Source organism: Tamandua tetradactyla, chromosome 7 (genome assembly GCF_023851605.1).
Source record: "Tamandua tetradactyla isolate mTamTet1 chromosome 7, mTamTet1.pri, whole genome shotgun sequence".
Lineage (NCBI taxonomy): Eukaryota > Metazoa > Chordata > Mammalia > Pilosa > Myrmecophagidae > Tamandua > Tamandua tetradactyla.
In genome coordinates, this window is record NC_135333.1 from 74,969,866 (window position 1) to 74,992,654 (window position 22,789).

General features: G+C 38.4%; 2 protein-coding genes across 16 annotated transcripts in view; one reads left to right on the forward strand and one right to left on the reverse strand.

Moving 5' to 3' along the window:
- The window catches only part of BORCS5 (BLOC-1 related complex subunit 5), a 222,749-nt gene that overhangs the window by 169,906 nt on the left and 30,054 nt on the right, over positions 1–22,789 (forward strand). For 4 of the 7 annotated variants that reach the window (XM_077170102.1, XM_077170101.1, XM_077170107.1 and 1 more), the window contains exon 4: positions 7,061–7,150. In XM_077170102.1, the coding sequence (XP_077026217.1) occupies positions 7,061–7,150 (90 nt within the window). Of the gene's footprint in view, positions 1–5,272; positions 5,977–7,060; positions 7,151–7,868; positions 21,163–22,789 lie in introns of those variants that run through there. The other 3 variants (XR_013179549.1, XM_077170106.1, XM_077170105.1) reach the window with 3 other exon arrangements.
- Positions 9,938–22,789, reverse strand: part of DUSP16 (dual specificity phosphatase 16) — a 102,590-nt gene continuing 89,738 nt past the window's right edge. For all 9 annotated transcript variants that reach the window (XM_077170092.1, XM_077170091.1, XM_077170100.1 and 6 more), the window contains 3 exons: positions 20,180–20,339; positions 15,712–15,835; positions 9,938–13,832 (listed from right to left, as the gene is read on the reverse strand). In XM_077170092.1, coding sequence (XP_077026207.1) covers positions 12,656–13,832; positions 15,712–15,835; positions 20,180–20,339 — 1,461 coding nt within the window. In that variant the 3' untranslated portion in view covers positions 9,938–12,655. The remainder of the gene's footprint in view (positions 13,833–15,711; positions 15,836–20,179; positions 20,340–22,789) is intronic.

A 22,789-nucleotide genomic window follows, 5' to 3' on the forward strand; every position in this document is an offset into this window, starting at 1 on the left:
TTGAGGTCTCTCCCAGCAGAGAGGAGGCATGGTTGGCAGGAAATGATGGGGAGGAAATGGGCTTTTGGAGTCAGCTGAGCTCAGAATATGGTAAAGGGGCTATACCCCAAGAAAAATGGTACATAGAGCTGGGTACCAACTATGGCTAGCCTGGGGGGTCTGGAGACTGGCCCTAAAAAGGAATTTTTTTTTTTTTAAGTATTCTTAGTAGCCCATTAAAGAATGCTTCAGGCATTTTCAATGGTTAGCACTGACCCAGTAAAGGGCAGAGTTAAGATATATCCAAGAGACAAAGTAACTAGTCAGGTGAAAGTGATAATTCCCTATAGGCCATATCTTCCCCCAAGAGAAGTTGTAGCTCAACCAGTCTCCACTTGTGGTTTTAATTAACAAATTCAGACTGCTGAATACAAGCTCCATGCATAGATAAATCCAGAGTAAGCATGAAAGGATCCTTGAGGTCTCTCCCAGCAGAGAAGAAAAAGTAGCAAGTCTAGAGGCTTCTGACAACCTACTGGGTCTCACCCTCATGGAAATTTGATATTGGTTATACCTTTCTCCTGGCACTTGGGATTGTCTGGTGTGCTGGTTTGAAAGGATGTATGTACCCTAGAAAAGCCATGTTTTAATCCTAATCCCATTATAAAGGCAGCTGTTTCTTCTAATCCCTATTCAGTATTGTATGTTTGATCTGTAATTAGATCATCTCCCTGGAGATGTGATTTCATCAAGAGTGGTTGTTAATCTGGATTAGGTAGAGGCATGTCTCCACCCATCTGGGTGGGTCTTGATTAGTTTGCTGGAATCCTATAAAAGAGGGAACGTTTTGAAGAAAGCTAGAGATTTCGAGAGAGCAGAGAATGCTGCAGCACCACGAAGCAGAGAGTCCACCAGCCAGTGACCTTTGGAGATGAAGAAGGAAAATGCCTCCCAGGGAGCTTCATGAAACAGGAAGCCAGGAGAGAAAGCTAGCAGATGACGCCATGTTCCCCATGTGCCCTTCCAGCCAAGAGAGAAGCCCTGACTGTGTTTGCCATGTGCTTTCTCACTTGAGAGAGAAACCCAGAACTTCATTGGCCTTCTTGAACCAAGGATCTTCCCCTGGATGCCTTTGATTGGATATTTCTATAGACTTGTTTTAATTGGGACATTTTCTCAGCCTTAGAACTGTAAACTTATTAAATTCCCCTTTTTAAAAGCCATTCTGTTTCTTATATATTGCATTCTGTCAGCTAGCAAACTAGAACATCTGGTCTAAGAAAATCTGACTTGGGTCGATGATATGAGGACATCCTCCTCAAAAAAGGTTCCATGTAGGCAGGGCAAGAACAAGAAAAACAAGAGCTGAAAAATTCTGATCAGTTAAACAGAAGCTATGCTAGAAGTCTAGAATAAGTTCAACTGAACACCAAAGAACACATAGAGAACAAAGTCAACCAACAAGAAAACCCTAGGTAAAAGAATGAAAATGATCTCTAGAATAAACTAATCGAGGAAATCAGATGCCTAGATACCAGCAAAACAATCATGAGTTATACTAGGAAACATGAAGATATGGCCCAGTCAAAGGAATAAACTAACACTTCAAACAAGATACAGGAGTTGAAACAACTAATGAAAGATGTTCAAACAAACATAAATCAAATAAAAAATCAAATCAATAAGTTGGGGGAAGATATGGCAAAAGAGATGAAGGACATAAGGAGGATATTGGGTGACCATAAAGAAGAACTTGAAGCTTGCAAAAACAAATGACAGAACTTTTGGAGATGAAAGGTACACTAGAGGAGATAAAAAAAAAAAACATGATGGAGACATACAACAGCAGATTTGAAGAGGTAGAAGAAAGGATTAGTGAACTAGGAGGACAGGACATCAGGTAGGGAAAAGAATGGAAACCTATAAGCAGGATCTCAGGAAACTGAATGACAACATTGAAGTCCATGAATATATGTGTTATGGGTGTCCCAGAAGGAGAAAAGAAGGGAAAGGGGGCAGAAAGAAAAATGGAGAAAATACTGAAAATTTCCCAACTCCTATGAAAGACATAAAATTTCAGATCCAAGAAGCACAGTGTACCCCAGGGTAGATCCAAATAGATCTACTCCAAGACACTAATCAGATTATCAGATGTCAAAGACAAACAGAGAATTCTGAAAGCAGCAAGAGAAAAGCGATCCATCACATACAAGGGAAGCTCGATAAGAATATGTGTGGCTTTCTCAGCAGAAACGATGGAGGCAGAAAGGCAGTGATATGATATATTTAAGATACTGAAAGAGAAAAACTGCCAACCAAGAATTCTGTGTCTGGCAAAACTGTCCTTCAAAAATGAGGGAGAATTTAAAATGTTTTCAGACAGACAGACACTGAATTTGTAAACAAAAGACCTGCTCTACAAGAAATACTCAAGGGAGTACTTAAAAGCAGACCGGAAAAGAAATGATGGTGATAAAACTTTCTTCTATTTGTACATTTATACCTGAGGGAGAACAAATGAATGTCAGCATTGCAAGGTATTGAATATGGGGTGTTATATGGAAAAATATAATCAGTGCAAACTAGGGTCTATAGTTAGCAGTAAAATTGTAATACGCTTCCAATAATTGTATCCAAAAGCAATATACCAAAGTTAAATGTCAATAAGAAGAGGATATATGGGAGGAGTATAAGATTGATGTTGGTGTTGTTTCACCTTTTATTTTTTTTCTTTATTTTTTTCCTTCTTTCTTTATGGAAGAAATGGAAATGTCCTCATATAGAGTGTGCTAATGAATGCATAAACTGTGTGATTGTACAGGATCCATTGATTGTTTACTTAGGATGCATTGTATGGTGTGTGAATGAACTTTTAAATAACAAACAGAAAGATGCAAGTGCTGGAGAAAATGTGGGGAGATGTACCTAATCACTGTTGATAGGGAAGTAGAATGGTGCAGCCCCTCTGGAGGGCAGTGTGATGGTTCCACAGGAGGCTGAGTTTAACGGTTGCCATGTAATCCTGCAACCCTGTTATTAGGAATATACCTGGAAGACCTGAAAGCAGGAACATGAATGGACAGTTGCACACTGGTGTTTATAGCAGCTTTATTCATGATTTGCAGTGAATGGAGACCAGTACATTGACTGCTGAATGCAAAGGGAACTGTAGTTTGTACATATAATGGAATATTGAGAGGCTGCAAGAAGGAATTCACGTAATTAGGTGAATGAAACTTGAGGACATTGCATTGAGAAAAGTAAGCCAGAAACTAAAAGACATATAAGGCCTCGCTACTATGGACTAGTATAATATGCAAACTCTGAGAGCTGAATTTGAGAAACATTGGTTATTAAGGGATAGAACATGTGCAGAAATTGGGCAATCAACAATTAAGGAATACAGAATATCCAATAAGGTTTATTGTAAAAGTTCCTAGATTGTAAGCTCTTACAGAAGTCACATCTATTCCTGAGTTTTAACTGTAAATTCTGACATGCAGAGATCTTTGTGTGTAACCTGGTCATTCTCTGGAACTTTGGGTATCTGTGTGACACCTGAGACTCAGTTTGAGTTCTGCAGCTCTGTAAGTCAGCACTACACCATACAGCAACTGTTAAAGAAGCTGAAAGAGATAAGACTTCAGTTAGAGATATGAATGAAATGGACTTGGTTAGGACTAAGGTAAATCAGAATACAGGGTAAAGGGTGAGATTTTCTGTATTTTAAAGCTCCAACTTCTGTGTAAGACCAATGGAAGAGATGTTCATTTGGTACAAAATTTATATTTTTGGTAGCATACTATCTAATTTAACCAGTATGGTTAGTTTATTCAAACAGCATCATTACATGGAACCTTGAATACAGACTGAAATCTTGTTATTTTGTACAGGTTAACATAATACTCTGATACATCCTAGAGAATTTTGGCAGAAAATAAAAAAGTGTTCACAGAATCTTATTGAGGCCCTGGGGGAAAATACTTAATTTCCCCACCTGGGGAATTCCAGATATTCTTTTGCAAGCATTAGGGACTACTAATTTGATAAGCCAAGCCCTTGATCCTGGGTCTTGCCCTTATGTATGTATTCCTGCAAAGGAGATGCTAAACCCACTTATAAATATGCCAGTCACCCCAGTAGGACTTGTTCAGATGTGGCCTCCCTCTCTAAACCAACTCTGCAAATAAACTCACTACCCTTCCCCATTCATTAGACATGACTCCCAGAGGTGTAAGTCTCCCAGGTAACAGGGGACATGACTCCAAGGATGAGCCTGGCCCTGGCATTGTGTCGAGAAAGGCTTCTTGACCAAAAGGAAAAAAAAATAAATGAACCAAAATAAAGTTTCAGTAGTTAAGAGATTTCCAGTTGCCGGGAGGTCATTGTGGAGGTTATTCTTATGCATTATATAGACATTGCTTTTTAGTTTCTAGTGTATCAGAATAACTAGAAACAGATGAACTGTAATACAGTAGCCTTGATTCTTGAAGATGATCATATAACTATATAGCTTTTACAGTGTGCAGTCTGATAATGTAAACCTTGTAATTGACTCCCTTTATCTAGTATATGGGCAGATGAGTAAGAAAATAAAGACAAAAATAAATAAATAATACGGGGCTATTAGGGGTATGGGATGTTCTGAGTGTTCTTTATTTTTGAGTAATGAAAATATTCCAAAATTGATTGTGGTGATGAATGCACAATTATATGATGAGACTGTGAACAAAGTATACATTAATTGCATACTTTGATTATATGGTATGTGAATATATCCCAATAAAATTGCATTTAGAAAACATACGCACACACCCCTGTACCTTGCCAAGTGTTTTCTCATTTAATCCTCACAGCTGTGCTGTAACTCTGGGATTAGTCCCCCACAAACACACCTGCTTTTTTGTTTGTTTGTTTGTTTGAAGCTGAGTACCCTGAGACAGAAAGGGGACTCAAGTGGTAGAGCCAGATTCAAACCCTAGCCTGTCTGGTTTCCCAGCCCAGGTTTCTCTCATGTAGATAGAGATAAAAATCCCAGTGAATCAACAAGGCATAGATTGGTCACACTCCCAAAACATAGGGCAGGGACAGTCATCTTTTAGCCTCCTCCGAAGGTGCAGTGGCTTGATAAAGCTGAGTTCATGAACAGTGCTTTTGCCCCTAGTGCTTCCCATAAAACTAGTGAGTGTCCACTGGATCTGTGGCACTCTGTACCTTATCTGTACAACTCATCCTCTTGAGAGGACTCAGTCACCTCGGTTTAATGTACTTTGCTTCTTTTTCCCTTCTACAGATGGATCTGTCTGTAGAAACCCTCTTTAGCTTCATGCAGGAGCGCCAGAAAAGATATGCCAAATACGCTGAGCAGATCCAGAAAGTCAATGAAATGTCTGCCATCCTCCGCCGCATACAGATGGGCATTGACCAGACTGTGCCCCTGATGGAAAGGCTAAACAGCATGCTTCCAGAAAGCGAGAGGTTGGAGCCTTTCAGCATGAAACCAGACCGAGAACTAAAGCTGTAGAGCTGCTTCTCCCTTCAGCCAGGCTGTTGTTCTACATGGAAAATGCCTGGCACCATCACCAATATCTGGAGGACATTTGGAACCAAAGTCGTATGATACAAACAGGGCTTGAAGCTAGTTGGTGGTTTTTTTATTCCCTGAAATGAATATGGAGCAGTACAGCTGGCATGGAAATCTTTGTCCTACCCCTTCCTGGATCCGTTTTCCCTGTGTGAAATGAACCAAATTAATTCTCAGTGATAACCGAAGTTGGAACATTTGAATTATTAAGAATTCTTTTCAGAACTCTGCATTGGGAATTATTTTTATTTTATTTTTTTTTTTTTAATTAAGAATGTATAGTTTAGCTACTTGAGAGAAAACGAGGAGAGAAGGGGAGGACTAAGAAATTTTAGCATCAATGCCTTCGTGAATGTTTATTCAATAGGCTCTCCAGGTTGTCGGTTATAAACATAAAGAACTAATTAATTTAATCTAGGTCTATGTGTTTTTATTCCTACCCTGACATTTATATCACATAAGGTCTTCATTTTGGGCACTCCCTTCTTGTCCTACGAAATGCTGTTGTTTTTGTTGTGTGCCAGGTTCTGGTGTCTCGCATATGTCATCATTAGGAAATTGAAGACTCCCTTTCTACTCCTTCATCTGGCTTATCTCCTGTGGATAACTGGCTTCCTTGATGCAGACATGCTTCAGGTTTCTTTTTATTACATCAGCACTGGCAGGACTCCATTTTGTAATAAGGCTTTAAGCAGCATTTATTTTTACTAGCCTAGTACATTCATGATACATTAACGCTTTGACAGCTGACACAGATTTCATTCACTTAGCAGACATTTTATTGAGCCCAGTTTATGTGCCAGGCATTATACTATATATGCCTTTCTTTTCTGAGGAGAAAAATGTCAAAATGCTCCCAAATTTCTATGGAAGTTTAGGAAATGAAGCAGTTTAAGTAATTAAAGAAGACTTAGTGCAGTACTTTGCACATCATATAAGTTCTAAAGGAAGAAGCAAAGAAATAGAATGTGGGGAACATTAAGAGCTGGGAGTAAAAGGAAATTGCTGGATCCAAGATACCACCTAGCCTACCTGTTCCCTTTATTCTTCCAAAATTCTGAAAATGTTTTATAGGTGTGAAAAGCAGCCTTCAGTGTATTTATAAGATTAAAATTGATCCCACTTAATTTAGCATACCTCAGCTAAACTATTTCTGATTCTAATTTTGAGGTTTAATCAAATACTAGCTGGTAAATTTCTTAGAACCCAGAATAAAATGTAGGACATAAAATAGCTGGATGTCTGAAGATACATGAACATTCCAAGCAAACTGGGAAAAAAAAAATTTTTTTTAAAATTAGGAAAACAATTCAGCAGCTTCTAGGATTCCCAGAGAACTAAACCACTGAAGATTGTTCTTTCCCTCTGAGCTAAAAAGACAAATTGGAAACCAGAGCCAATGGTACAAGCACAAGGGAGCATCTGCCTTTTTCAGAAGGCAACCTTCAGATCCCATTTCTGCCTTTCTGAGAACTGATGCCTTACTTTCCCCATCAGGTTGCAGGAGGAAAGCAGATTAGAGACGGTCACCCAGCAACAAGAGATAAAGGTGGTCAGAGGGAACCTGGAGAAATTGGAAGCAAAGAGGTGAGGAGCTATACCCCTAACCTTTGTTGGATGCACACTGGCAAAATAAGTTTGTTTTTATATAATGCTTTCCAATGGTCAAAATTTTACTGGGGCCTCAAACCATTTCTAGAGCAATTCATTAGAGAATGTTATTGGAGAGTCAAGAATCAAAAGCCTGATCTTCACCCACAGAAAGGGATAAGTTTTCAGCAAACACGTCATCGTTCTCTATCATTGTTGCTGGGAGAGTGCTTGCTTCATTCTTTCAGTCATCTCTGACAAATCTGCTCCCTTACCCCTTGGATCCAGTGTCCAAACTGTTGCCAAGGCCCTCTTCTGAGAGGGAATAGACGAGTTGGTATACACCTGTATGAACTTATACCTCGAATACCTATCCACTGTTAGGGTTGATGTAATTATGGCTCAGTTGGATTGTTTGCTCTAAAGCACTATATAAAATACAGATAGTGTTATTAATGGCTTTAAAAGGGCAGTCCTCATTTAGCAGGGTGAAAAGCAGGATTTCTTTCATTTTGCCAAGCACCTCTGCTGCTTGGCCTTCAATAAGTAGAGCAACAACTTTTGGTACTTATCACATCACCTTCAGTTAAAAAAAAAGCAATAGTTTAGAGAAAGGAAAGCCAACAATGACTGGGCCAGAAAGTTGGAAGCTATAACAAAGGATTCTCAGACATCTAACAATTGTTGACTGTCTTCTCCATCCTCTCATCTTTAGCATCTACAACTTAGGAAAATGTTAAACCTAAAGATATATTCTTGGCTTATGCTTTGATGAAATTTCCTGCCATCTCCCTATTAAGCTTTAGTCAGCTGTAAACTTCCCTTGTGATATCCTCCAAGGCAGTGGGAAAAAAAAAAAGAAAGAAAATAGGTAAGTAGTTGATCAAGTCTATCATTCTTATTCAGGCAGTATACCTTTAATTTCTAATAAGTAGCACTGAATTTCTTGTGGTTTCTGACACACAAGGCCTATATCTTTCAATTAGATACCAGGTTACAGAGGGGAATGATAACCAGGTAACTTAATTATTCATATGCTTCAAACAGAAAATCAAATTTGTAGACTGTTGCTTTATTTGCATAACCAGTATCTAATGTGATCTGCTGGTGGGTATACATGTGTCTATCACTCTTAGGGATTTTTCCAGGGGGTTATATCAATATAAACCCTAAAGGAATTTAATTTTTCTTCACCAATCATGGCTCATTCCTGCTGTTACCTTTTATTGTATAATGAGGCATGATTTATGCACAAAGCTTTTGTGAATCAAGTACTTTAATCTTTGAAGTTGTCATAATTCACTGACCAGAGACAACCTAGACCATAGCTGAATTAACCCCTCTCCAAGTTACCCTGTTTGCCTTTGACACTACTTCGACAGTCACATTCTGCATTTCCTGTGGGACAGCATTCTCTGATTCTGTTTTAGCTAGAACCAAAGGAATGAAACTTCTCTTTTAGCATAAACCAATTTGATGTCTAGGCACACAAACTGCAACATATGACTGACTTGTAAACATTTTCCAAGATAGTGCTATAATTTTCCAGTTGGTTTCATAACACTTTAAAGATATAGCCAAGTATAATTATGCTGTACAAGGATGAATGGGACCCACAGAATGCTAGAAATAACTTAACAGTACTTTCCATTTATAGATGCAGAAGAGAGGGAAATATTCAGAAAAAAGCACTTAGACAAATTTTATTTGCTAGATCTAAAACACTGCTGCTTGGTGTCAGAAAAAAAAAAAACCCAGGAGTGTTTAAAATAATAGTGGTAAGAAGCAAAAATTAATAAAAACAAAAACAAAATAATAGTGGAGGTTTTGAGGATAAAAAGCTTTCTTCAACTAGTACCGGTATAGAAGCTCTACCGAGCTCTACAAGAGCTCTCTTTGGGTATTCAGAGTTCACTCCAATTTTGGTGTATTTTCTGTCACATCTTAGAAATTCACACCTTCCATATTTTCCCTTAGTTTGAGCCCTGGTTTAATTTTAATTGTTGCATCCAACCTCATTCTCCATCACCTGGCCTGCACAGGCTGGTCTCTAAGGGACTCCACAATCTGTCTGCCTTTAAGTAGTTGGCTTGAGCTTCACACGCCTTCTCAAAATCCAAACCTTCTCATCCAAAGCCTCTTGCTAAAGCACCTGCTCCTTCCTGCCACCTTCTCTCTGGAGACAGGTCTCCACCTCCCTTCCTTCTTATATCCCACTCCCACCTCTCTTTCTATAGGGCCTGGCCCCATCAGCTCTTCCAGTCCTAGTTCACCCAATCCAGTCCTTGCTTTGACATTTTCTTAAATCCAACTTCAATTCAAGCCTTTCACAACTAATATAAATGGGTCATCTGTGACTTTCTTTTTATTCATTCCATCTGTTTCACTGAAGGTAAATACTTATCCTTTAATGCATAATTCTTTACTAACCCACTGCTGCAACTAAGCTTCTAGGAGGCAAAGCCCAACCGTAACCATGCAAATCATCATGTCCAGTGTCACTCACATACAAGAGAGGTCATTAGGTTGTACATGGCACAGAGAGAGAACAGAGCTTTAATAACTATTACTCCTCAGTTTTCCCTATAAGTTTTTTCCATAAAATCATTTACATATTACATTCAAATGTATCACAAATGTGTATCTGATCTTTTTCTTCTTATTCCAAATGTTTTATGTTTCTGCATTGTATTGTGCATTTGGTATACACAGGAAAGAATGAAGGTGGCACTACTTTGTTAGCTAATGACTTAATCTTTCATGTGAATGAGAGAGGGCACAGGATTTATCTTATGACATCACTTTATTTTGAGCTAAATCCTCATTTATGTGAGAAGGGCAGTATAGGTTCCACTACTGCCTTTTTTGGCAACTCAGACATTGTTGTTCCCAAGTTTATTAGCTGCACAAAAGGTTCTTAGATTTATGTATAAACAGGTACCAGTTTTGATTTTATTTCATCATATTAACATATATGACACATCAAAATGAGAAATGTACAATTTAACCATTCAACAGCTTGCCTTACACCAAAAGAACACTATATTCTTATTAAACATTTATACAGTCCTTCCACCTGACTTTACAAATGTCCTATACCATTTTCCAGCATTTCTCATGTAGAAATCTAGTTTTGTTCTTTAAAATCAGCATTCTATATCATGCTAGTAGATTCCGGGCTTCCCCTATGATTGCCTGAAAAGAACTAGCTATGCTGCCCACAGATGCCATGCAGCTCCACCACTGCCCCCTCAGATGGAGGCCTCGATTCCAAGAACTGATTATTTGACATTAGTGACCATGGACTAAAGGTTGTAGTGTATGACTGCATCAGTTACAGAAAGGAAGGTGAACGTGTCCAAGAGAAACCCCACATGATAGAAGGCAAGTTTCTGCTGGTCTCTTGTCAAAACCAAGTCCCCCTACCCTCCTAAGTCTTAACAATGGAACTATTGCTTTCATGTCTTAAAGACATTTCACAGTTGTGACCAGACTTTGGAAGAAGTGAGTTGTTACATGTTTGGTTTGTGTACAACACATTGAGAATTACTCTGAAACCTTGAGAGTGTCTGATTATATCAAAGATTTAAATTTTCAGCAAATGTTTATATAAAAACCAACTCAGATCATTTAATAAATGTGATAATAATATACTCTCTAAACAGCTTACTCTCTTTCTGCTTTCATTTTATGCCCATATTGTATCACATTATTTGGGCATAACCAATTATGTCTGTGACTTAAGTTAGGCAGTTTTGAAATATGTCATTCAATGCTGGTTTTAGCAGTCACCATAGAAACAGTAAGCCACATCCTACTCAAAGGACTGTCAATTTCTCAAACATAGAAAAACCTGAGATATGAGTCAGCAACTAGCTACATTTACAGTAAAGGAAAGAACAGTTACAACACCCAGCCCCTCAAAAAAAAAAAAAAAAAAGCTGCTGACATGAATAAGGCTTCAGAAGAGGACCCTACTGTGGTTGACAAAACTCAAGCCAGGAAAGTTTAAAAGCAGATATGTACTCTCACTTATATACTTATGCTAATCACCTCATTGTCTCAGCTGCCAAGATCGATTCCATACAGTGATTGTAGCTGAAGGACTGAGAGACATCTTGCTCCATTTTCATATGCACCTTCTACAAAAAAGTGCTGGAAATAGCTTTTGCCACTAGCATGGCTGTGGCTTTCCACACTGTTAGCAACTAAACAAAACTTCACTAGTCTCCTCACTTTCCTCTACCAACTATTTTATTCTGAACATTCATTGCTTAAACTAAAGCCCCTCTCAGCCCTGTCAAGAAACTTGAAAGTCTGAGGCGATTATAGAAATACCACCCTCATTGCATGCCAGTGGGAGGGAAGAAAACCACCGAGAAAGTAATTTCCTTTTTCTCCTCAGCAGTTTTACCTTCCTTAATCCCCAGTTTTTCTCCCTCTTGGTAGATTCCTTAATGTTACATTTTTACAAGATGTATCCATACAATGAAACAAATGGAAAACATCTACTTTGGCTGAGAACTTGAAGGTGCTGCTCTTCTGTTACCAACCCAAATAAATTCACATTTGGCTCTAAACCAAGTTAATCTTTAAAGGATTAACAATTCCATTTTAAACAATTCTTTGATTTATAAAGAGAGAGACTTGTTGAGCCTCCCAACATTAGCTTAAACCATTATGCTGCCAGATTCCTGGCTGTTAAAATGAATCTTAGAAGGCTTCCCTTCTCTTTCTTCATAAAGCTGAGAAGAAAAAAATTAGTTAACTCCATCCAGGCCCACCTGGAAATCTGTGTACAGATGGTCTGAATTGGTGTGAAGAATGTGACTAGCTACCTACCTATTCACAATGCTCAGAAAATGGGCTACCAGATGTCGGTAGTGGTGAAAGCCCCATCTTTACTGTCTGAGGTACTGGATTTGCCCTAAAGTAGATCTTGGCAAGTACCCTAACAGTCTGTCCAGCAGAATGAAGCAAGTGTCACTCAGGTGAGTGTGAGTTGGTGAATCAGCTCCTGGTGTGCTCATTTCTTCTGGATTTACCATTAGGTTTCTGTCCTTAACAGGGTCTACTCACCCGACCCACAAGCTGGCTCAGTCTTAGCACTAAGGTACACCATGAAAAGGAACGGACAAAGACTAGTATCTGAGATCTCTTTGTAGCACAACATGAAAATGGTAGGGGATTTTGTCCTCTAACGCCAGATAACTTGCTTGTGTAAGAACAAGAGGATGTGCAATTTGTTGCATAAAATTGCTTCACCTGCCTAGGAAGAAATCTAGCATCTGCCTTCCCATGTTTGTTGAAAGAAATGTTAGCTGATCTCCCAAATGCAGATGTCAAGAAAGAGCTGTGTTGATCCATCTTTTGCTTTTTTTTACACCTAGCTCCATTTTCTAAAAATATATATGTATATACATATATATATTTCAGATTTACAGGGAATATTTTTGTTAACGAGAAAAAAGTTATGAATAGAAATCACAAGTGTCTTTCTTCTCAGGAGACCTCAATGATTTCCATGCTGCCTGAAAAGCTAGACTGACTACCCACTTTCCCCAGATCTTCCCGCGACCTGTTCTCTGACATTAAGCTGTCACCAAATTCCATCTGGCAACTTCTACGTTTAAACTGCTTTTCAAAGGGGCTTTCTTCATGCCAGCTCCGCCGGGTGTCAGCTCTGTCACTTGGCTTCTGCCGCCGGCGTACAGAATAGACTTGGTCACTGCAAGTGGGCAGCTGGCTACAGCTGTAGGCAGAATAACTGGCATTGCCTCCGTAGATGGCTGAGGCAGAGTAGAAGTGAGAGGACTCTGTTGCAAAATACCAACTATTGGCCAAGGAAGGGGTAGAGGTCTGGGGAGCCAAGATATCCGAGTGCCAGCCCTTGAGACCCAGGCCAGCAGCAGACTTTGCAAGGTGTTGTTGGCTTGTAGAAAGGCCAAAAAGGAAATTGGTGTGGTAGTTGTCCTCCACACTCCCACTTCGGTGTAATGGAGATAAGAAGGACCTTTGGGTGGCACCGCTGTTGCTGGTTCTAACTGAGTGTAATCGCTTGCTCTGGCTGTCTGAAGGCCTGCTAGTCTGGGGCTTCTTGGGGATTTTAGCTTCCTCCTTGTCTGGGCTGGTTTCTGGAGTCTGCTCTGAAACTTCCTGAACTGGAGAGAACTGGCATAGCTTGTTGGTCCCATCCAGAGCACTGGAAGGTTTGTAGTATTCCAAAGTATCCTCTGATGAGGAGAAACCATGCAAAGATGCTGCCATACTGGCTGAGTATGAAACTTGTTTGATATCCAGAGAGAAGGAACGCTTGAGCTTATTGCTGTCTTCCAGCTTGTCTGAGGACAGATGGAGCCCATTAAGTGCCTGAACCAGCGGACTGTCCTCGAGCAGTAATGGTTGTCTGCTAGGCAGACTAGCAGGATGCAAAGGCCTTTGCCCTGCTGCCTCTGAGGTAGCAGAGTTGGCACAGGGTGGGCCAAGGGACATCTCACTTCTCTGTCCACCTTCTGACACCACAGGGACAGGTTCATTTGGCTTCTCCAGGTGCAGCAGCTTGAGTTTGCTCTTTGGCCCTGATGCTCCAGTCTGGTTCTTAATCTTCTTCTCGTAGTCTAGGAGTTGGCCCAGAAAATTGAAATTTGGAGATATAGTAGGTCTTTTTTCTTTAACAAATCTATGAAGAGAAGGAAAAAAAACAAAACCTGACTTTCAAACTATGCTTTATCAATACTAAGTGATAAATGATATAGGGGATTATTAGATAGCCCCTCTCAAATACCTTTGGGAGATGATTGTGTTAAAAAGTCAAGGAGATGACTCAAGGTCAAGAATATAAAGGGTTGCATTGGGGTAGTTTTAGACCACGCCCTGGAGCATGCTTTTATAGAGGTCCTTAAAGCTCTACTTTAAGCCTCCTTATTTTCAAGGACCCAAAGCTTCCATTGCCATTGATAGAGGATTCTCTCCTCCCACTAAGGGCCCACATATACTCACACCCACCACTGCTACTATCAGAAACACATTTTATAGCCACTCTCTAACTTCAGTTTTCTAATGTCATGCCCTTTTCAAAGTCCCTGTAGACACTTCCTCAACACAATATATATTTTTAATGAGAGAAAAAGAAGGTATCAGATGGTCAGAATATCAAAGCATATGTTTCTAACTTCTTTCTCTGTATTCAACATACCAGAATAACCAGCTGCAAAGTGAACCCTATGTGCTAGGTACCAAGCAAATGTTCTACGTAGATTATTTTCTCATTTAATCCTCAACTGGGTATAATTATCCCTGTCATACAGATGTATAAATGACTTGTCCAAATCACACAGTTACTGGATGACAGTGCTGGTATTCATTTTGTAACCACCATGTTAAAAAAGTTTATAAAAGAGATCAAAACTAATCATTCATAGTTTAATTGAGCAAACAAAGACTTAAATAGAAGACAAATTCTTTCAGTGGCTCCTGAATCTTACTGACACTCTTCGGAAGATGTGGGAGTGAAACTACCTTGAAAATTTGCATTTGAATTAGGAAAAAAAAATAAACTCCTTGGAAATCAAAAATAAGCAAACTGGCAAAGCCAGAAATAACTGGCTCTGGTGTAACAAGTGAAGTTTATAGGGCCCTCCTCAAGAGCCTTAGTAACATAATCTAAAGGTGCATTTTCTTCTGGTTTATGCATGGCACAAGCTAGATATTAAGAGAACAGCCTGAATGGAGGGCGAGGGAGCGTGTGTTGACACGTGGAGAACCCACCTCCTTTCTCAAATGGAAGCTGTTTAGGCAGCTCATTTCTTCTTTCCAAATCGTCCAATTGGAGAAGAAAAATTAGACTGCTATAACAGGCCTGGCTCCATATGTCTATGTTTTGGTCCTTTTTCAACATGGAAACTAACCACTTTAACCCACAGGAGACTCCGATTCACCATCATTAAACAGAGCCTTGCTTCTCACTTGTGGCAACATGTGCCTGCCTTCCATCTTGAGAAAAGGAGTGGGCAACTAACCACAATTGTACACTGCCAGTAACTGCAAAATCAGGGCAATTCTAGAATGTGGGAAGTTTTACTCAACAAATACAGTGTGACAATTATTTGGTTTTTATACTTGCATGTATTAGGCTATTTACTCATAGTAGAAGAAGTACACGGTTTGAAGCAGAGTGGAGATTATATAATGAACATTCTACTATAAACTCACTGGAGCTTTTTCCCTCACATGGAAATGGGAGCAAATAACATTCCCCCAATTAGGGAAAGGAATAAACTGATGTAATGGGACAGAAACCTCTGCTTGGATTTGTTGTTGCTTAAACTTAAAAACTGGCTGAGGATAAATCTAGCACATTAGGGCAGAATTAGTGCTAAATTAATAAAAATGCATTCTTTTCCAATCTTTGAGAGACCATTTAAAAATTCTTAGAAACCTGTAAGGAGTATGATTAAAATAATCTGAATCTGCTTTAATCTGGTGACCTACCCTCACATCTTATTAGCTTTCAAGTCAAATTAAAAGCCAACTGCATAAGATACAGTTCTTGTACTTACCTGTAAGCTTCGTCTAAGGACATATCCATTCTCTTCATAATGTAGGCAATTGCAATGGTAGCAGAGCGAGAGATCCCAGCTAAACAGTGCACTAGGACACATCCATTGGAGGCTTTTGCTTTCTCTGTATAAGTCAAATCCAAGAAAGGTCATTAATAACAACTTTGTTCAGCAGTGAAATCTAGCTTCCCTTTATTTAATCTCCCTTCGTCAGAAAACTCAAAGCAAATTTCCTATCTTTATATCATATTTATCTTTACAATGTTTTCTTGAGGAGGCAGAGGAAGACAGTTTCCCTATCATTTACACATAGGACAGCTGAGCCCCAAAGTGTTAATAAATAAGTTGCCCTTAACTCAGGTTGCCAGACACATATTTCAGTTATAACAAAGACTAAGGGCATTTTCCTCCCTTCCTTGATACCCCAAAGTTTCTGTCTTAGAGGGTCTTCATTCACCATCACATGGTATAAGGACTCATTGTCAGAATCAAAGAACCTCGATCCAGTATTGCTGCCATCCCTCATGTTAAGGGGCTGAACGAGTTCACACTAGGAGTGGCTAAAGTCATCCCGCTCAGCCTAACACTTTAACCAGTACAGTGACTACCTCAATTCTACGTGCTTAGCCAGGAGCCTGTTGCTGTGGAGCTAAATTCTTTCCTTTTCATTCTTGTTTTAGTTGGTGCTACCAAAAGTTTATCAACTTTTAAAATTCTTGTCATTAACAGATATCCAAGGAATCTACATTAGCAGCTAAATAATATACGGCTAAAACCAGCTCCAATCTGTCTATGCTGTAAATGTTAAAAAATTTCTAGTGTATAGGATTAATTCATTTATTATGTTAAAAAACCACAGGAATTTTGGATAGTTTATGAACTATTAAGGAGTTTCCCTTCTAGATCAGGAAACCAAACACAAGAAAGCAATAAAAAATGAATCCAAAACAACACTGAAACAAAGAAATAAGTACTGTACAAAATAATGAACTGCAAACTTGTATACATAAAGTCCATGCCTTCCTGTGCCTACATAGTTCTCTTCCTTCTCTCAACTATACCATATTTAGCCTATACTACTCTTCAGTATTTCCTTTTGTCTTGGGGCTTTTACAAAACTCAAAGCTAAGGTTTTTGATCAATTTCAACTAAGCAAACTACAATTCCGATTCTCTGGCATAGTTTTTGCATCTTTCCTAATTCACACATTACTTGCTCCTTACTGTTTTATCCTATTTCTATGTGTATGTGTGTGACTTTTGATCCGTCTCTTCTTTTGTATAATTCTTACTGGAATAAGACTGGGTTTAAATTAAAAATAAGTAAAAGTTGATAATAGTCTCTCATTATTTTTAATGATTAGCTAAAAAACTAGACTATAAGAACCAAGGGGAGTAACTACTTCTAACATTCCCCCAAAGGATCTTATACTGAGCACATAGTATGCACACAGAAAATACTGGCAGCTGATTGATACATATTTTAAAAAGCAATCTATGTAAAATTATGAGAAAAGGTACAAAGAAATAAAACAATGATGATGACAGTTGTGTTATGATGTTCAGATTCTTTATAGTTTCATTTTTTCTGTTTATCAGATTTTTGCATTGTGATTACACTTTTTTACAGTTAAAATCTTTTGATGATATGTTTAAAAATGAAAATGAAGGGGTGCATGGGTGGGTCAGTGGTAGAATGCTAGCCTTCCATGCAGGAGACCTGAGTTTGATTCCCAGACCATACACTGCATGCCCCCCCCCAAAAAAAAATGTAGAAAAAAATTAAATATGAAAAAGTGTTTAGAATGTGGTGGGTTTCATTAGAACAGATTCCTTGGCAGAAATGATTACTAAACGGAGTCTTAAAACAAAGAAAGGAATACACATGGACCTGGCGGAGAGGAGAAAGGAAAGTGTGTGCAAAAGACCCCTGTGTAGGACTGAACAAACTGCTCAGAAAATTGTCTGCTGTGGCTGGTGCACACAATCCACTAGGGAGCAACTGGAGAGAAGGTTTCAATAGTGAGGAGTAGGTGTTGGAAGGTCTTGGGAAGAATAGGCTAAGGACCTCACTTTTTATGTAGGCAATCAAGGAGTCACTGCGGGTTCTCAAATAGGGAAGCAATAAGAAGATAATGATGGTGAAAAACTGGAAATAAAAAAGCAAGTTACACCGCAGAGATTCAGAAATCTCTGAAAATCTAGGTTAAAAAAAGGGAGAAAGGATAGCAAATGAGAAAGGTAAAGGAACAAGTGAGAATGAAAAGGATGAAGGAAGCAAGAACTAAGTGAGGGTACAGAGTAAGGCTCTACAGAAGAAAAAGGAACTCAGATAAATGTGACACGCAATGGATTTCTAAAAGGTAACATTAGCTATAATCGTTACCTTTTAAAGAGGCTAAAATTGAACAATGTGTTAATATTTCCTAGAAGTACAATGGGGAGGTGGGAGTAATTTGGGGGGATTGGCTTGTGATTATTTTAATGTGACTTGTCTAAGTCATTTATCTTCATATGTTTCACAAAATGAGTCCTAACTGAAGATGAAAACCCTTGGCAATCTGAAAGTCTTGAAAAAAGAGAACTTTATTTGGAATTATCCAAAGCTCCAATAGCATTACTGTGGTAGTTAGATTCAATTGTCAACTTGGCCGGGGTAAAGTTACCTAGTTCTGTTGCTGTGGACATGAGCCGATGGTGCATGAACCTCATCTGTTGCTCATTACATCTGTAGTCAGCTAAGAGGTGTGCCTGCTGTAATAATGACGTGTGATTTAATTGAATGGTGCTTAAATGAGACAGCTCAACGTAGCACAGCCCAAGCAGCTCAGCATACCTCATCTCAGCACTCACAGCTCAGCCCTGGCCTTTGGAGATGCAGAAAGAAATCACCCTGGGGAAAGTTGTTGGCACCCAGAGGCCTGGACAGAAGGCCAGCAAATATCACCCTGTGCCTTCCCATGTAAGAAAAAACCTCAGTTGAAAGTTAGCTGCCTTTCCTCTGAAGAACTAACAAAATAAATCCCCTTTAATTAAAAGCCAATCCGAATATTATGCAGCTTTAAGACAGAATAAACTTATGAAGCATGTAATAACATGGATGAACCTAGAGAACATTATGCTGAGTGAGTCTAGCCAAAAACTAAAGGACAAATACTGTATGGTCCCACTGATGTGAACCGACATTCAAGAATAAACTTGGAATATGTCATTGGTAACAGAGACCAGCAGGAGTTAGAAACAGGGTAAGATAATGAATGGGTAATTGGAGCTGAAGGGATACAGACTGTGCAACAGGACTAGATACAAAAACTCAAAAATGGACAGCACAATAATACCTAATTGTAATGTAATTATGTTAAAACACTGAATGAAGCTGCATCTGAGCTATAAAAAAAAAAAAAAAAAGCCAATCCGTCTCTGGTGTGTTGCATTCCGGCAGCTAACAGACTAGAACATACCTTTCAGAGATGAAAGATATAGTGGGGAGTGTAATTTACATTATTTCATTTGTAAAATGGAACTAATTGATTTTAATTATGGATTAAACTCAGCTTACGTGACTAGGAAAAAAACAACAAAAACTCCCAGGGAACATCAAAAATCATAAATCTTTTTATACTGCTCATACGTTAGCAATGTTCCTCATCCACTTCAGCCACTCTCCACAGAAATCACATTTTAAATACACCTAACCTACTTATTACCAGCAGACCAGATAGGGAAACACCAAAATGTAACAGCAACTGAAGCTAGGAGTCAGGAAGGGCTCTGGAACTGAGCAGAACAAGAAAATATGATACAGCTCAGATGCTGTCACAGACAATTCCAAGAAAATGACCAAATGTGTGTGTGTGTGTGTGTGTGTTGTGTGTAGGAATTTTTTTTACAGCCAAAACTATTTGAAATCACTGGCATATGTACTGAGGCTGAGAAATTTTGTGACAGAGATTTTAAATGTTAAATGAGGGCACTGCAAGTGTAGCTCAGTGGTACAATTCTCGCCTGACATGCGGGAACCCCAGATTCAATTCCCGGAGCCTGCACAAGCCAAACAAAGGAAAAAGAAAAATTAAATATTAAGTGAGATTTGTTTACATAAGATTTGACTTATCTCTGGATAAAACATAGAAGCAAGGGGAAAATAGTTTAAGGAAAACTATCAAAGTTTTTAGGTGTTTTATGGGATTTGAAAAAGTGGGGGAAAAAACAACCCTAAAAGTTTAATTTTTAAACACTTTCACATACATAATCACAGATCCCATCAGGCTTCAACTTGTTCTTAATGCTAAGTTAACTCAGTATTAAGTTGACTAGAATGTCACAAGACTAGTCCTTTAGGGACGGCATGACACACACACTCTTTACCTTTGACTACTAAATGAGATAAGCAACATCATATTTTCTAAAAAGGAGATTAACATGAGACTATAACCCAAAGAACCTGAAATATTACTTGAGCTACTTACCAATGAAATCTACTGATTTGTCCAACCATGGCAAAATTTTCTCACAAAAACTATCATTCACAGGCACTCGCAGGAAATGAGACTCGGGGATAAAGTCAGGCTTTGGACAGGTATTGCTGGCATTTAACACATAACCAATCCCATTCTGTTGCATCAGCTCCTATGGAGGTAAAGAACAATTAAACTAATATACTATATGATCATTTTGAAAGAGTAAAGCTTTCAGTGATGATAAAAATGATTAGTTTCCTTAGAAAAAAAACAAGAGTTTACTCAATAAAATCCCAAACCTAGCAAAATGACATTTAGAGGCTTAAGTTTAAAGCAGAATTTGTTTCAAGGACAAAAAAGGCTGTTTAAAATGATAAACTTGAAGATCACACATTAAGATGGTCAACTTTCAACTGTCTTCATTACTGAAGAGAAGTGGAACAAAGGAACAAATAAAACCACAGCAGTTTATTATGGTTTTAGAATATATGCACACACAAGAACATTTTCTTCCCAGTCTTAGGCATTCTTACTCTATATACTCTTTGAAGATGACTATTTCCACAGCTGATGGATGTTAAATATATATACATATATATATTTTCCAAATACCTACTGGATGTATCTGTTTGTTCCACAGGCCCTCCAAACTCAAAATATCAGAAATTAAACCTATTATCTTTCTCCCTTCTCTGTCCCAAATTCCCACAGCCTTTCTATAATCCCAAATTGGTTTATGGTAACAACATCCACCTATCCACTCTTGTAGATCTCTTGGTTCTACCTCTTCCATTTATCTTTTCCTCTCTATTCCCAGTCCCTGTGTGCATGACTGTCATGAATATAACAAAGAGTCACCAGGGAGATTTTGAAGTTTGCAATCTTTCCCTCTCCAAACCATACTCTGAACAACAAACAGATTAATCTTTTTTCTAATTAGACACAGGTTAGGTGCTTTATGCATATCTTGTTTCCTGCTCTTGTCCCAAATCCCACCCCCCCCCACCAACATCACACAAACACCCACCCTTACATTCTTTTTACCATTTCTGTGCCTCTTCCTGATGGCTTTTGTCCTGTTTTTCTCCCACTTTGTTTCAGTTAAGCTTATCTATGAACTTCTTCCTACTGATGCATAATTAGCCACTCCGTTTGTCTTTCCAAGGTACTTTGTTCAAATCATTAGTAAAGTACCTAGCATGGTGTGCTATAATTAGCTGATAATTCTTGTCTCCATATTTAGATAGTAAAGGAGTGAATGAGATCTTAGACCCAGTCTTGATTATTTTTCTACTTTCTGCAGCCAGGTACATAGTTGCACTCAATACATGTTTGTTCAATTGACATCTACCTACCATTTTACAGATAAGCCTATACAACCCCATTTCATTTAGCCATCCCATTGCTGCCTCTCAGGAAATGGTCTAAGCCTAGGATAGGCTTACTCTAAACAACTCTTAATAACTTACTCTAAACAACTTTGGTCACTTCTTCCTTTTCTCAGAATTCTACTTCCTCTACAATCTTTTCCAACTACCTGAAAGATGATTGGTAATTTTCTTCCTACTTTACTCTCCTGAAACATGCCATATCCCTAATCTCTTCATTCACTACACTTCCAAAATGCATTTGGCACAATGATTTTATATATATCTATATATATAGCTATATAGATATGTTTTATATATATATATGTTTTATATATATATATAAAATGTAGACTACATAAATCCAGATCATGTATGTAAACCTCTTTCAACTCTGAGATGACAATGGTTAAGAAACAGCTTTAAAACTTTTCAGACTGACTAACATTCATTCATCAAGAGCCCAAGTCTTCTGAAGGATTCATATGCCTCCTATAGGTAAATCAACAGGCTATGAAGACCTCAGTGGTGTTTACCAGAAACTTTAAACTTCTGTATATGTTGCAAAGGCCATTTCTGTTTTCTACGGGTGAACTAAAGCTACACTGAGATTATCTAGTACTAACCAATCACCCATAGAGTGTAGAAACAGATTCATTATTTCACATGTAAGGACAGCAGTGGCCAATGGCGATAAGTCAGCCTGCCTTTCAAGCCCTTCTCACCAATCATCCTTGAAGACAAGAACATTAATTTCTTTTTCATATATCACCTCCCCTTTCTACCACAGTTCTACAAACATTCATTAATGTAGACCATTCCTTTCTACTAATTTGCTAATGAAAATATCATAGAGGCTTCTGAGAGAAGGGACAGACACTACCTGTTATACACTACAAAGGACAACAGGCAGTTTTCAATGGGGACAAAATATGTTACAAGTCAAAATGATGACTGTCAAGTTTGACCTCCCCATCAAAAGAATGTAACAATTACCTTTCTGACAAAGAGTCCAACGACCTACACTATGTAGAAAAGACTATCTTAATTCAATAAAAAAAATTAGTTGAGCACCTCTACTAGCTTATTCACAATATAATATTATAGTAAAATAATATCTAAAATTTAATAAATGAATACTGTGTGCCAGATACTGTGCTAGGCATTTAAACAGATTGTCTCATGCAATCCTCACCAGACTCTTTGATGTGCAATATTATTATCCCCATTTTACTAATAAGGAAACTGAGGC